The following is a 14,762-nucleotide window of genomic DNA, read 5'->3' as shown; positions in this document are numbered from 1 at the left end:
GCAAGCCAATACGTGTCACCATATGAATGGTGACACAGAATAATATTGTAAAGTGCTGTACCCCAATTAATGTGATTCTGCTGTTGCTCTGATAGTCTTCCGGCTCCACATGGACAGGGTCTTCAGGGTCCACTACAGTGCTTCTGGCCTTGGCTGGATGGAGAGTCCTTACTATCTTAGCTTCTCGCGCTGACTGCACCGGAGGACTACGCTGGCGATGCCTTCTCGCCCCCAGCGGAAGTGGCTCGGTGCGTAAGGAAGGGCTGCATGAAAGCCCCAAAAGTTAGCAGCAGGAGTGTGTCCCCTCTTTCTTGCCGCCGATGTCCCAGCCACTGCATCTCTGCCCTCATCTAGAGAGGGCCTGCTCTGGAGGACTATGCCGATGTTGCCTTTGAACCCCCAGGATCAGCAGCAGAAGCGGCGTAGAGATGATGGAGCTGAAGGAAGGGCTGCAAGAAAGCCTGTGTGCGAGGCGGATGAGGGAGGCGCTGCACGTATCTGTGAGTGCAGCCAGTGAATCCGGAAGCATAGAGGCGTCAGGACCTGCTACATACAGCGGCTGGATGACATCGGCGGAGCATTGATGAATAGTTAAACAACGTAAATTCGCACTATAAGACGCACTGACTTTTCACGGAGAAAAGTGCGTCTTATAGTCCGAAAAATACGGTATCCTGCCGATTAATTTCAAAGGAGGGTGCACAAATGCTCTCTCCAGACTCCAGTGAAGCAGAAATGCGTCCAGACATATCGGAGAGCCTCTGGGATTGAGGTAGCAGAATCTGGGCAGAAGAGCATTGTCCCAAGCGGCAAACTGGTCTATGGCGGAAGATCTGCAGAGATAGAGATATTAGTGGAGGACTGTGAGTCCGTTCCCCCCCCCCCCCCCCTTGCTTGTTTATGTGAGTTACTGCTGTCTGGTTGTCTGATTGTACAATCACGTTTTTGTTTACGAACAGACTTCCCATCTCTGTAGAGACTTCCAGATCACCAATAACTCTTTGTGATTGGATGAGAAGGTCTTCTCTATTGCAGACCACCTGCCTTGGATATAATCTTGACCCAGATGCTCTCCCCATCCCCAGAGGCTCGCATCCATTGTAATAATCACTGTGTCCAGAGATACTCCCAGAAATTATTTCTTCTGATCTGGTGTAAGGTCGGATTTCTTTAGATTCAAGATCCATCCCTGGTCCTTCAGTACTGTCAGAACCATCTGAATATGCTCTTGGAGAGTATCTTTGGATTTTGCAGCTATCAGCAAATCGTCTAGATATGGTACTAGAATGATCTTCTGCATTCTCAGATGTGCTGCATCCTCTATCATGATTTTTGTAAAGATCCTGGGGGCACTTGAAATCCCAAAGGGAAGTGCTTTGAATTGTAGGTGGAGGACCTGGGATTAAACTTGAACTGCTGCTCTCAGGTATTTCCAGTGAGCTGGCAGAATGGGTACATAATACGCATCCATAAGATCTATGGATGCCATGAAGTAATCCTTCCCCAGAAGTTGAATTGTGGAAGAAATTGATTCCATGAGAAATGTTTTGTATTTTACAAAGCTGTTCACAACCTGAAGATTTATGATGAGGTGAAAATCGCCGTTCAGCTTTGGAACCAGGAAGAGAGTGGAGTAAAAACCCCTTCCTCTCTCCTGAACTGGAACCTCTTCCACAATCCCCTTCTAAAAAAGATTCTTCGCGGCTTTTTCTATTGCAGAATGCTTCACTTTGGACTGCAAAAATCTTGTAATTCGGAAGTGATTTGGGGGTTTTCTGGAAAATTGGATTTTGTACCCTTCCCTGATTGTCTGCAAATGTATTTGCATTTTGAATTTTTTTGCCAGGCTGGGAAAAATGCTTTTAACCTGCCCCCCCCCTCCCCCCCACCTGGACATAGTCATTGTTCAGTACTGGATTGTTTGTGGGTATTTGAAGATTGAGGATTAAAGAGGAAGCCTTTGGCTTTGAGGCCTTTTTTCGTCTGCCATTTTTTATTCGGTTCCTTGCCTCTATAAGTCTTTCTTGTGAGTCTGTTTTTTTTTCTTTAAAGGATTTAAGTATTTTTCCTCTCAGCTGCCCTCTCTAGCACTTGCTCAAGGGCTGAACCGAACAGCAGGTCTCCCTCAAAGGGAAGACCACAAAGTTTTACTTTAGTTGCCATATCACCCTCACAGTTTTCTAGCCATAAATATCTGCGCACAGAGTTAATCAAAGCTAGACTCCTAGCCAAAATTCTTACCGCCTCATTAGAGGAATCTGCCAGGAACTTAGCGGCTAACTTTAACGTAGTGACCGATAGGGAAGTGCTCTCAATGGGAGCACCATCCTTTAACTGCAGCCAGAGAGTTAAGCAACGAGCTGTGCAGGTGGCTGCCAAATTAGGAGATAAGGCAGAAATGGCTTCCCGGGCTTTTTTGAGTAAAGTCTCCATTTTCCTATCTGACAAATCTTTAAAGTGGACCCAAATTAAAAATACAAGATTTCAGAAATAAAATCTATTTTCTAAATTATAATAATAAACAGCAGCCTTTTTTCAGCTGCATGATGACTAATATAAAATATTTTACATTTATTGGAGGAACCCCTCCCTTCCTTTCAAATAGCCGGGATTTTTCCGGCAACCTGGTGGAGTAGGTGGTGTCCTGCAATGGAGGAATTGCTATGGGCTGCCCCCAGTATAATCCTAGTTATGGAAAGAGAAGGGTGAAAAGCATGCACTGAAATGCTCATAGGCTTGAAGGAGTGTTTATTTATCTTCGTATGTGTCAGACTGGTGCAAGTAAATATTTTTAATTAAATAAATGTTTGGTTTGGGTCCGCTTTAAGCAAACCCGAAATGGCAGTATCAATTTTTGGACATTTTGACCATTTAATTATGTCTTCCTCATTAAACGTCTCTTAAAAGATTTTGAAACATACATTCTCTTATCAGGTTATTTCCATTCATCTACAATTAGATCAATCATTGTTTTGTGTACTGGAAAAATCAACTCTTTGGGCTGGTGCACACCAAAAACCGCAAGCAGATCCGCAAAACGCTAGCAGATTTTGAAACGCTTTTTCTTCTTTTTCTGCAGCGTTTCAGCTAGCGTTTTGCGGTTTTGTGTAGCGGTTTTGGTGTAGTAGATTTCATATATTGTTACAGTAAAGCTGTTACTGAACAGCTACTGTAACAAAAAACGCCTGGCAAACCGCTCTGAAGTGCCGTTTTTCAGAGCGGTTTGCGTTTTTCCCATACTTAACATTGAGGCAGAAACGCATCCGCAATCCAAAATCTGCAGCAGCCCGGGAGTATGCGTTTCTGCAAAACGCCTCCCGCTCTGGTGTGCACCAGCCCATTGAAATACATTACCCTAGCGGATCCGCACCCGCAAGCGGATCGCAAACTGCAGCCGAACCGCTCTGGTGTGCACTAGGCCTTTCTGAACTATCTGTTCTGAATACACATCATCCTCAATGGAAGCAGGTTTAGGCTTTTCAATAGGAATATTTAAAGCTGTACAAATGTACTCTAACAATTAAGTGGACTGATCAGGTAGCAGTTTAAACTTTCCTCTATTAGAGCTTCTGGGTGTCTCGTCTTCCAGGGCAGAAGATTCTCCAACATGCTCTATGTCCTACTCCGAGGAATCCGCATCCCTCTGTGCTCCCAAAACCCGGGTAAGTCCGTATCCAATATAGGAGGGATAACGGCGGGAGTAGCCGGTAAAGTGTGAGCTTCCTTTGTAGCTAAAAACCTTTCTGCTAAACGCTCCTGAAATTTTGATAACATATCATTCAACATGTCACCACTTTCATGCTTTACCACTTGTAAAATATACCACACTCCCTTGAGGTTTTAAATTGCGTGGGGTTCTGCAAAACAAAGCAGAAAGAGAGGCAGAGTGTTAGAGTACATAAGAAAAAAAGTATCATCCCCAAGTACTGATTAACAGACCTTACCTGGTCAGCTGTGACATGGTGTCCCTGCCCTGGGAGGTATCCTCCATAGCGGATGGCAAGAGAGGAGCTGTGTGCTGCACACCAGTCACCAATGCATCTGTGTATCAAACAGACGCCGGCGGCGCTTCCACGAAGCTTTGAGGTCCACCTCCCCGCTGGCGGAAGTTCCGGGTGCACCATCAAATAACTTCCGCCCCCTCGCTCAGTGCTCTCCCACAAGCTGAGAGCGAGGGATTAGTGCAGGACCTGCAGCGGTGCAAGCACATATCGGGTCCAGCTTCCACCAGCCAGTCATCTGCCCTGTCTCAGCCCCACGCGGCGGGCGGCCGGCAAGGAGTCCCAGCATTAGTATACTCCTGCCGGCGGCAAAGACCAGGGCTGGCCTTACCCTTGGACTCTCTGGAGAGCCCAGAGATCGTATCCTGTCTGTCCACGGGACAGGAAAGCACTGAGGATAGGTAGGAGGATGTGGCTATTTGATTGTATCTTGTGCTTCCTGTTCCCTAGGCAGGCGGGACTATCTCGCGGTTTACACCCCGAGTAGAGGCGAGCAGAAACAAAGGTTCTCGGTGGGATGGTATCTGGAGATTGAGGAAATTTAAGAAGGTGACAAGTTATGCAGAGCTTTGTATGATAGGGTGAGGAGTTTACTGTAATAAAGAAAGTGTTTCTAGATGAACAGTAACTAAAGTCCTTGGCTTTCTCTATATTTCTCGTATGGTCATGATTATAAGAGAAGTTTGTGAGAATTAGACTGGGCACAGATTAATTATAATATTTTTGTAATATGGAGAGGTGGGGGAGAGCAGGCAGGAAGATGAAACTGCTGAGCTGCTGTGCCAACCATAAAGCGTTCACCTCCTGGAGATCTGCTTTGGGCTGGTGAGGCAACTGATGATCGCCTAACACCAAGAAAGTAGAGGGCCGAGCCAGCTACGACTTTCAATATAATTATTGCAAAGAGTGTAAGGAGATGCTTAAAGCTATAATTCAGGCTCCCATTTTAATGCATAGGATACAAAAAATGCATTAATTAACAATGCACAAAGCATGTATATGTTACGGCCAAAACCAGAAATCGGCCAATTCTAGAATTGGCCGGCCGTTTCTAGAACTGGCCGATTTGACGTCGGCCAAAGTCCAAAATGCTGGGAATTTCTGACATTGGCCGGCCAGTTCTAGTAATGGCCAAAGTCAGTCGGCCCAAGTCCAAAACGCACAAATCTTTTTTTTTTAAGAAAAGCATTTCTTAGTTACAGCTGATACAAATCCTGCAATAAATCTGCAGTGTGTCTACTTCCTGCTTTCATGGAAGCAGATATATTAACATCCTGTGCTTTTAAATTCGCTGCTCTGCTGTGGCAGTCAGGTGACATAGGGGAGAGATCAAATTACACTGGCGTTTAGTCAAAGATGAGGGGGGATGCATGGCTGGGTGGCTGTTCTGGGTGCTGTGCATGGCTGGGGGGGGGGGGGGTTGCTGGGTGCTGTGCATGGCTGGGGGGGGGGGTTCTGGGTGCTGTGCATGGCTGTGGGTGCTTTGCTGGGGCTGTGCATGGCTGGGGGGGGGGGGGGGGGTTGCTGGGTGCTTTGCATGGCTGTGGGTGCTTTGCTGGGGGGGCTTGTGATTAGTGACAGAGGAAGGGGACTTAGACATCTAAACTCTCTAAATTAGACAGGCGAAACTCTCTAAATACATACAGGGTGCTTTTCTATGTTTTCCTTTTACCCTGTCTTGTGCATGAGTTCAGGTCCACGACGTGAAGAGCTGTAAGGCCGGAGGTGGAATCAGCTGCAGCCAGTGCGTCGGAGCACTGGCAGCATACAGGCCAGCCCCGGGTCCCTGCAGGAGAGGTGTGAGGAGGACTTTGGGGAAGGCGGCAGCAGCGAGGGACACAGCGGGGACAGCGCATACATGAAGAGCGCTGAGCAGAGCAGGGATAGATGGAGAGGTCGAGCAGGGAAAAGTTGGAGAACGAAGGCTGCAGCCGGCAGCATACAGGCCAGCCCCGGGTCCATGCAGGAGGGGGGTGAGGAGGATGACTACGGGGAAGGCGGCAGCGGCAGCAGCAGCAGCAGCAGCAGGGACACAGCGGGGAACTGCAACTGAGCTGAGCAGAGGGCGGATAGAGGGATGCCTGCAGCAGTGGGGAGAGGTGAGCTTCGGGACTTGGCCGGCCACGTTATGTCACAACGCGTTCTGGCCGGCCAAAGCCCGACATTCATACACATTTCTTACTTTGGCCGCATGAGCCGGCCACTTCGCATTCTGACCGGCCAGAACCCGAAGTGGCCAGACTTCGGGTTCTGGCCATAACATATACATGCAATGTACATAACTTTGTGCATTGCGAATTAATGAATTGTTTGTATCCTATGCTTTTTAAAATGGGAGACTGAATTACAGCTTTTAAAGAGGACCTGTAACAAAAAAAAGTCCCCTGGGGAGTACTCACCTCCGTAGGGGGAAGCTTGGAAGCCTGAGGGTCCCAATGAGGCTTCCTGCTCGGCTGTACCTGCAGGCAATCCAGCGCTGGCTCCCCAAACTGTCCCGCAATCTGGGCTCGACAAGCCTGACAAGGCTAATATATTTACCTTCCCTGGCTCCAGCGGGGGCACTGTTGCTGCTCTCAGCACAGAGATAGGCGGAAATGGCCAATCTCTGTCGGGTCCGCTCTACTACGCAGGCACAGGAGATTGCGCCTGTGCAGTAGAGCAGCCCAACAGTGATCGGCTATTTCTGCCTATCTCTGAGCGGTGAGCCGATACTGCGCTGGAGCCGGGAAGGTAAATATTTACATCCCCACCGTTCCGGGAAGTTTTTCGACGCTGCCGTGGGACACAGAAGGACAGGGGAAGCCTCGATTAGATCCAGAGGCTTACCCCACCTGAGGTGAGTATCCCCCAGGGGAACTTTTTCTCATTACAGGTTTTCTTTAAGGACCAATTACAGCGAAAACAGCAATCAGCTAAAACCTGTTAGAACCAACAGGTTTTGGACTAGCCCATCTCCTCGTGGGGGATTCTCAGGGTTTTCTTCGTTTTCAAAAGCATATTCCTGAATAGTGGTTGCTTAGTGTAAATGACAAAATAGTGAGTAGGGAGGCTGGCTAGTATCTTACTATTTTGACAGTTAAACTGCCGTTCAGAAGTGCTTTTGAAAACAAAGAAAACCCCATGAGGAGAAGGCTAGTCCAAAACCTGTCAGTACTGTCAGATTGTAACGGTTTATCTTTTTCGCTGGAGTGGTCCTTTTAAGCATCTCCTTATACTGTTCATAAAGCATGGTAACCTCATCATTACAGTATGAAAGGTGGTGTTTGTGTATCCCCTACTGTCCTTAAAGCATTGTATAGCAGAACGGTAAGCATAATACATTCTCTGGACAGACCACACAACTATGCATATAACTGGTTCTCCTTTCTTCTTCTATTGTTTGTCTAGTTATCCCTTTCCGCCTGTACGAATTGGTCATTGTAAATTGGTAACGCAGCACAGCACAGTTTGGGAATTTCTGTTTCTCTGACTGTTGGGTATGTTTGTATGCTGCAGGAAAGGTGACAACATCTTCCCACAAAACCCAGATGGCTCCCTGCAGTATGACTACACTGACTACAAGGACACATGGAAGGCTATGGAGAAGCTGGTGGAGAAAGGCATGACAAAGGCCATTGGCCTATCCAACTTCAACAAGAAGCAGATAGACGATATCCTCAGTGTGGCAACCATAAAGCCGGCTGTACTGCAGGTATGGAATTCATGAGCTTTGAATTTGAACATTTATAAATTTGCATTGTTGACATTACATCTTTTCTGATATAATCAAATGAAATGGTTATCTACTGTCCACATTGTATATACAGTGATGTGAAAAACTATTTGCCCCCTTCCTGATTTCTTATTCTTTTGCATGTTTGTCACACTTAAATGTTTCTGCTCATCAAAAACCGTTAACTATTAGTCAAAGATAACATACTTGAACACAAAATGCAGTTTTAAATGATGGTTTTTATTATTTAGTGAGAAAAAAAAACTCCAAATCTACATGGCCCTGTGTGAAAAAGTGATTGCCCCCCTTGTTAAAAAAATAACTTAACTGTGGTTTATCACACCTGAGTTCAATGTCTGTAGTCACCCCCAGGCCTGATTACTGCCACACCTGTTTCAATCAAGAAATCACTTAAATAGGAGCTATCTGACACAGAGAAGTAGACCAAAAGCACCTCAAAAGCTAGACATCATGCCAAGATCCAAAGAAATTCAGGAACAAATGAGAATAAAAGTAATTGAGACCTATCAGTCTTGTAAAGGTTATAAAGCCATTTCTAAAGCTTTGGGACTCCAGCGAACCACAGTGAGAGCCATTATCCACAAATGGCAAAAACATGGAACAGTGATGAACCTTCCCAGGAATGGCCGGCCGACCAAAATTACCCCAAGAGCGCAGAGAAAACTCATCCGAGAGGCCACAAAAAACCCCAGGACAACATCTAAAGAACTGCAGGCCTCACTAGCCTCAATTAAGGTCAGTGTTCACGACTCCACCATAAGAAAGACACTGGGCAAAAACGGCCTGCATGGCAGATATCCAAGGCGCAAACCACTTTTAAGCAAAAAGAACATTAAGACTCGTCTCAATTTTACTAAAAAACATCTCAATGATTGCCATTGAGATACCTTGTGGACCGACGAGACAAAAGTTGAACTTTTTGGAAGGTGCGTGTCCAGTTACATCTGGCGTAGAAGTAACACAGCATTTCAGCAAAAGAACATCATACCAACAGTAAAATATGGTGGTGGTAGTGTAATGGTCTGGGCAGGGGCGTAGCAATAGGGGGTGCAGAGGTAGCGACCGCATCGGGGCCCTTGGGCCAGAGGGGCCCCGAAGGGCTCTCCCTCAACTACAGTATTAGCTCTCTATTGGTCCTGTGCTCATAATAATCACTTCTATAGATCCTTTGAATGGTGGTAATCATTAACAAACTGTTCTTCATCCCCTTCTTGCACCTCTGACACTGTAGTTGCCATTGGCAGGTTTTGGTGCGCCGTATCAATTGTTATGTATAGAGTGCTTGGGGGGCCCCATTGTAAAACTTGCATCGGGGCCCACAGCTCCTTAGCTACGCCACTGGGTCTGGGGTTGTTTTGCTGCTTCAGGACCTGGAAGGCTGGCTGTGATAGATGGAACCATGAATTCCATGGTGTACCAAAAAATCATGAAGGAGAATGTCCGGCCATCTGTTCGTCAACTCAAGCTGAAGCGATCTTGAGTGCTGCAGCAGGACAATGACCCAAAACACACCAGCAAATCCACCTCTGAATGGCTGAAGAAAAACAAAATGAAGACTTTGGAGTGGCCTAGTCAAAGTCCTGACCTGAATCCTGTTGAGATGTTGTGGCATGACCTTAAAAAGGCGGTTCATGCTAGAAAACCCTCAAATAAAGCTGAATTACAACAATTCTGCAAAGATGAGTGGGCCAAAATTCCTCCAGAGCGCTGTAAAAGAGACTCGTTGCAAGTTATCGCAAACGCTTGATTGCAGTTATTGCTGCTAAGGGTGGCCCAACCAGTTATTAGGTTCAGGGGGCAATTTCTTTTTCACACAGGGCCATGTAGGTTTGGAGTTTTTTTTCTCACTAAATAATAAAAATCATCATTTGAAACTGCATTTTGTGTTCAATTATGTTATCTTTGACTAATAGTTAACGGTTTTTGATGAGCAGAAACATTTAAGTGTGACAAACATGCAAAAGAATAAGAAATCAGGAAGGGGGCAAATAGTTTTTCACACCACTGTAATGTATGACTAGCTAATGGTGCATCGTCACATGCACCATACTGCCCCACTTGCACCCTTATGCCACATGCACGCCATCCAATCAGCTCTGTGACCAATCACAGCAGGGCAGGAGGGGGTGTGTGCAAGGAAGACACAGACAATAGCTTGGAAATGATTATTATAGGTTAGTATGGAGGCCGAGTTAATTGAAGTGTTGGAGTCCCAGGTTCCAGTACTGGGTCAGGACACTATCTCCACAGAGTTTGTATGATCACCCTGGTTTGTATGACCTCCAACAGGTGCTCCCATTTCCTCAAAAGTTGTTTAGTTGATACCTTTAATGACTAACTGTACAAGATTCCTGGCAAACGTTACGTTTCTTCTTCAGGCATGTTTCAGAGCTGGATCAGAACCATACCTGATGGTTGTGATCCAGCTCTGAAACATGCCTGAAGAAGAAACGTAAAGTTTTTTGAAAGCTTGCAAAGGAATCTTGTACAGTTAGACATTAAAGGTCTCACCTAAACAACTTTTGTTGTTATGTCTTCGGATTCTAAACATGACTAATACCGGACCACACGCAACCTATTTCCTCAAACATCTCAAAAACATACTGGTAGGTTAATTTCTCTAAATAATTGGCCTTCGACTATAGGAAGGAATTTTTTGATTGCGAGTCCCTCTGAAGGACATGGATTGTTCCATATGCTCAGAGACAGTAAAATGTAATGCTCCAATAGTATAAGTTTGATTGACCAGTTACAACCAATAATATATTACAGGGTCAATTAAGGCATTTTCTCTCTTTAGATGCGATCGTAAATTCCAGCTTTCGGATCAATTAAATGTAATGTTCCAATTGACCAATAATCATTTTACATTGATTTGCACCACAGTTTTCTGTACAATTTGATCATAAAAAGTATGTTGAAAGATCGCATCTAATGAAAAAGTTATACTGTTAACCACCCTGGCATTCTATTAAGATCGCCAGGGTGGCAGTGCAGCACTATTTTTTTTTTTATTTTTTTTTTTAAATTATGTAGCTAGCTACATGATTTCCCCCCTCCCTGCGGCGTCCCTCCCACCCCTCCGATCGCCGCCGCGTATGAGCGTCCGGAAATCTCGTTCTGAACGGGATTTCCTTTAGGGCTTCCCGCCAAGGAGGTTAATGGGCACCTTAGCACACTCCTGAAAGCCATACTGCCTGCATCTAGCCTGGCTGGTGCCTGGGCAGGAAATGTCCACAGATATGTTGAATGACAATGCAGTACTTCAGGAATTCCAGCTTCCTTGATGGGTGGAATTTGTAGGAGGAGTTATACGATGAGGTCACTTTAGTTTGGCCAGTGGCTAATGCACTTTGATAGAGTCCGCCTATTTTCCTCTGGGCTGGCAGCTCCTCATCTGCACTGCTTCTATGCAGGCAACTTAATCGGACCACTGACTATATTAACTATCCTATCAATCTGACAATAAAGTCTGGTCTGCGCTCGCCCTGTATAAGTTGACCCCTATACTTTTATGAAGTGAATCAGACCTACATTTCTATACTTATGCTCGAGTATACACAGTATTATTTACAATTACACAGGGGAACCATGTTTTGCGGGCATGATTTGCTTAGGAAACAAAACATGCTGGTAATCCAAAGAACTTTTATATTAAAGCAAATTTCCCCATGAGGATTAATGGAAACTCAGATGATCTGTTTTACAATCCACAAATATTTATAGAAACATATTTAGTAGTAAGTACTGTACTGTATAAAGTAAAAATGTATAAAAGACTTTCACTATAACTAACAGAATCCTTTCTATCTGTTGGCTTGCTCCAACCTTTTTTGTGTGGCTTTAACATGGAACTTATCTAGTGACAGTTACTTTTGAGGATTTCATGGAAATGTGACATTGTACAGTCCCTACACTCAGATGAAATACAATTACCGTAAGTAGAATCCTGCAGTGTTATAGAGAAACTCAGACCAAGAATTGAACTTTATCCCAATCAGTAGCTGATACCCCCTTTTACATGAGAATTCTATTCCTTTTCACAAACCGACCATCAGGGGGCGCTGTATGACTGATATTTTGGTGAAACCCCTTCCACAAGAAACTCTGAGGACCGTGGTACTCCTGGCAGTTTCCTGTCTGTTAACCTTGTTGCATTGTGGGAAATTGCTGTTTACAGCTGTTTCCAACTGCCAAAAAAGCATGCAGCAGCTACATCACCTGCCAACAGTAAAAATGTCACCATGTAGTAAATGTCAGAATGTAAATCAGGGATTTTAAAAGATTTTACAATTGGCAAACACTGACTAAATCATTTATACATAATTAATGTAAAAATGAAGCACTTTTTTTTATTACATTTTTTCACTGGAGTTCCTCTTTAAAGAGAGAAGAACCATCGCCTCAGTTGTGATGATGTGATGTGCGTATACGCTTTGTGCTTGTACAGTGGTGTGAAAAACTATTTGCCCCCTTCCTGATTTCTTATTCTTTTGCATGTTTGTCACACTTAAATGTTTCTGCTCATCAAAAAACGTTAACTATTAGTCAAAGATAACATAATTGAACACAAAATGCAGTTTTAAATGATGGTTTTTATTATTTAGTGAGGGAAAAAAACTCAAAACCTACATGGCCCTGTGTGAAAAAGTGATTGCCCCCCCTTGTTAAAAAATAACTTAACTGTGGTTTATCACACCTGAGTTCAATTTCTGTAGTCACCCCCAGGCCTGATTACTGCCACACCTGTTTCAATCAAGAAATCAGTTAAATAGGAGCTATCTGACACAGAGAAGTAGACCAAAAGCACCTCAAAAGCTAGACATCATGCCAAGATCCAAAGAAATTCAGGAACAAATGAGAACAAAAGTACTGTAATTGAGATCTATCAGTCTGGTAAAGGTTATAAAGCCATTTCTAAAGCTTTGGGACTCCAGCGAACCACAGTGAGAGCCATTATCCACAAATAGCAAAAACATGGAACAGTTATTGAACCTTCCCAGGAGTGGCTGGCCGACCAAAATTACCTCAAGAGCGCAGAGAAAACTCATCCGAGAGGCCACAAAAGACCCCAGGACAACATCTAAAGAACTGCAGGCCTCACTTGCCTCAATTAAGGTCAGTGTTCACAACTCCACCATAAGAAAGAGACTGGGCAAAAACGGCCTGCATGGCAGATATCCAAGGCGCAAACCACTTTTAAGCAAAAAGAACATTAACCATCTTAGCGGTATGGACGAGCTCAGCTCGTCCATCACCGCCGATGGCTGCCGCTCAGGCCCTGCTGGGCCGATTTTGTTAAAATAAAAAGCAGCACACGCAGCCGGCACTTTGCCAGCCGCGTGTGCTACCCGATCGCCGCCGCTCTGCGGCGATCCGCCGCGAGCAGCGGCGAAAGAGGGTCCCCCCAGCCGCCTGAGCCCTGCGCAGCCGGAACAAATAGTTCCGGCCAGCGCTAAGGGCTGGATCGGAGGCGGCTGACGTCAGGACGTCGGCTGACGTCCATGACGTCACTCCGCTCGTTGCCATGGCGACGAAGTAAGCAAAACACGGAAGGCCGCTCATTGCGGCCTTCCGTGTTACTTCTGGCTGCCGGAGGCGATCGGAAGAACGCCTCCGGAGCGCCCTCTAGTGGGCTTTCATGCAGACAACTTTCAGTTGGCTGCATGAAATAGTTTTTTTTTATTTAAAAAAAACCCTCCCGCAGCCTCCCTGGCGATCTTAATAGAACGCCAGGGTGGTTAAGGCTCGTCTCAATTTTGCTAAAAAAAACATCTCAATGATTGCCAAGACTTGTGGGAAAATACCTTGTGGACCGCCGAGACAAAAGTTGAACTTTTTGGAAGGTGCGTGTCCTGTTAAATCTGTCGTAGAAGTAACACAGCACTTCAGCAAAAGAACATCATACCAACAGTAAAATAATGTGGTGGTAGTGTGATGGTCTGGGGTTGTTTTGCTGCTTCAGGACCTGGAAGGCTTGCTGTGATAGATGGAACCATGAATTCTACTGTCTACCAAAAAATCCTGAAGGAGAATGTCCGGCCATCTGTTCGTCAACTCAAGCTGAAGCGATCTTGGGTGCTGCAGCAGGACAATGACCCAAAAGACACCAGCAAATCCACCTCTGAATGGCTGAAGAAAAACAAAATGAAGACTTTGGACTGGCCTAGTCAAAGTCCTGACCTGAATCCTATTGAGATGTTGTGGCATGACCTTAAAAAGGCAGTTCATGCTAGAAAACCCTCAAATAAAGCTGAATTACAACAATTATGCAAAGATGAATGGGCCAAAATTCCTCCAGAGCGCTGTAAAAGACTTGTTGCAAGTTATCGCAAACGATTGATTGCAGTTATTGCTGCTAAGGGTGGCCCAACCAGTTATTAGGTTCAGGGGGCAATTTCTTTTCACACAGGGCCATGTAGGTTTTGAGTTTTTTTTCTCACTAAATAATAAAAACCATCATTTAAAACTGCATTTTGTGTTCAATTATGTTATCTTTAACTAATGGTTAACGGTTTTTGATGAGCAGAAACATTTAAGTGTGACAAACATGCAAAAGAATAAGAAATCAGGAAGGGGGCAAATAGTTTTTCACACCAGTGTATATCAAGAAGCTGTTGGCTTATCAAGTCAAAATTTCATTAAAATGTTTGCTTGTCTTGAAAAGCACTCTTGAGGGGCCCATACACTGGTCGATCATAAATCGATTCTATCAAATTCCTCATTCGATCAATTTGCAGCCGATTTCGATCGATTTCAATGGATTTGATCTATCTGACAGGATGGAAAATCTAGGTCGATCTGCTGCTGGCAGAAGATCGATGGCCCGTAGCGTTGCATTGGATCTAATGGTCCAATAATGCATTTAGATCGATTTACAATAGATTTCATTCTGAAATCTATTGTAAATCTGTTCCTTGTGTGTGGCACACATCAGATAGATTCCTGTCAGATTGGACTTGACAGGCATCTGACAGAAATCTGATGGTCGAATCTGTTGCAAATTTATAAGTGTATGGCCACCTTTA

The 14,762-nt window shown here is 44.9% G+C and overlaps 1 protein-coding gene across 1 annotated transcript in view; it reads left to right on the top strand.

The window, feature by feature from the left end:
• Positions 1-14,762, top strand: part of AKR1A1 (aldo-keto reductase family 1 member A1) — a 70,854-nt gene that overhangs the window by 45,063 nt on the left and 11,029 nt on the right. The window contains exon 5 of the mRNA XM_068242520.1: positions 7,497-7,692. Coding sequence (XP_068098621.1) covers positions 7,497-7,692 — 196 coding nt within the window. The remainder of the gene's footprint in view (positions 1-7,496; positions 7,693-14,762) is intronic.

The sequence above is a fragment of the Hyperolius riggenbachi genome, chromosome 6 (assembly GCF_040937935.1).
Source record: "Hyperolius riggenbachi isolate aHypRig1 chromosome 6, aHypRig1.pri, whole genome shotgun sequence".
NCBI classification, from domain to species: domain Eukaryota; kingdom Metazoa; phylum Chordata; class Amphibia; order Anura; family Hyperoliidae; genus Hyperolius; species Hyperolius riggenbachi.
Note: the sequence above shows the minus strand (reverse complement) of the source record. Positions and strands in the feature narration are given on the sequence as shown.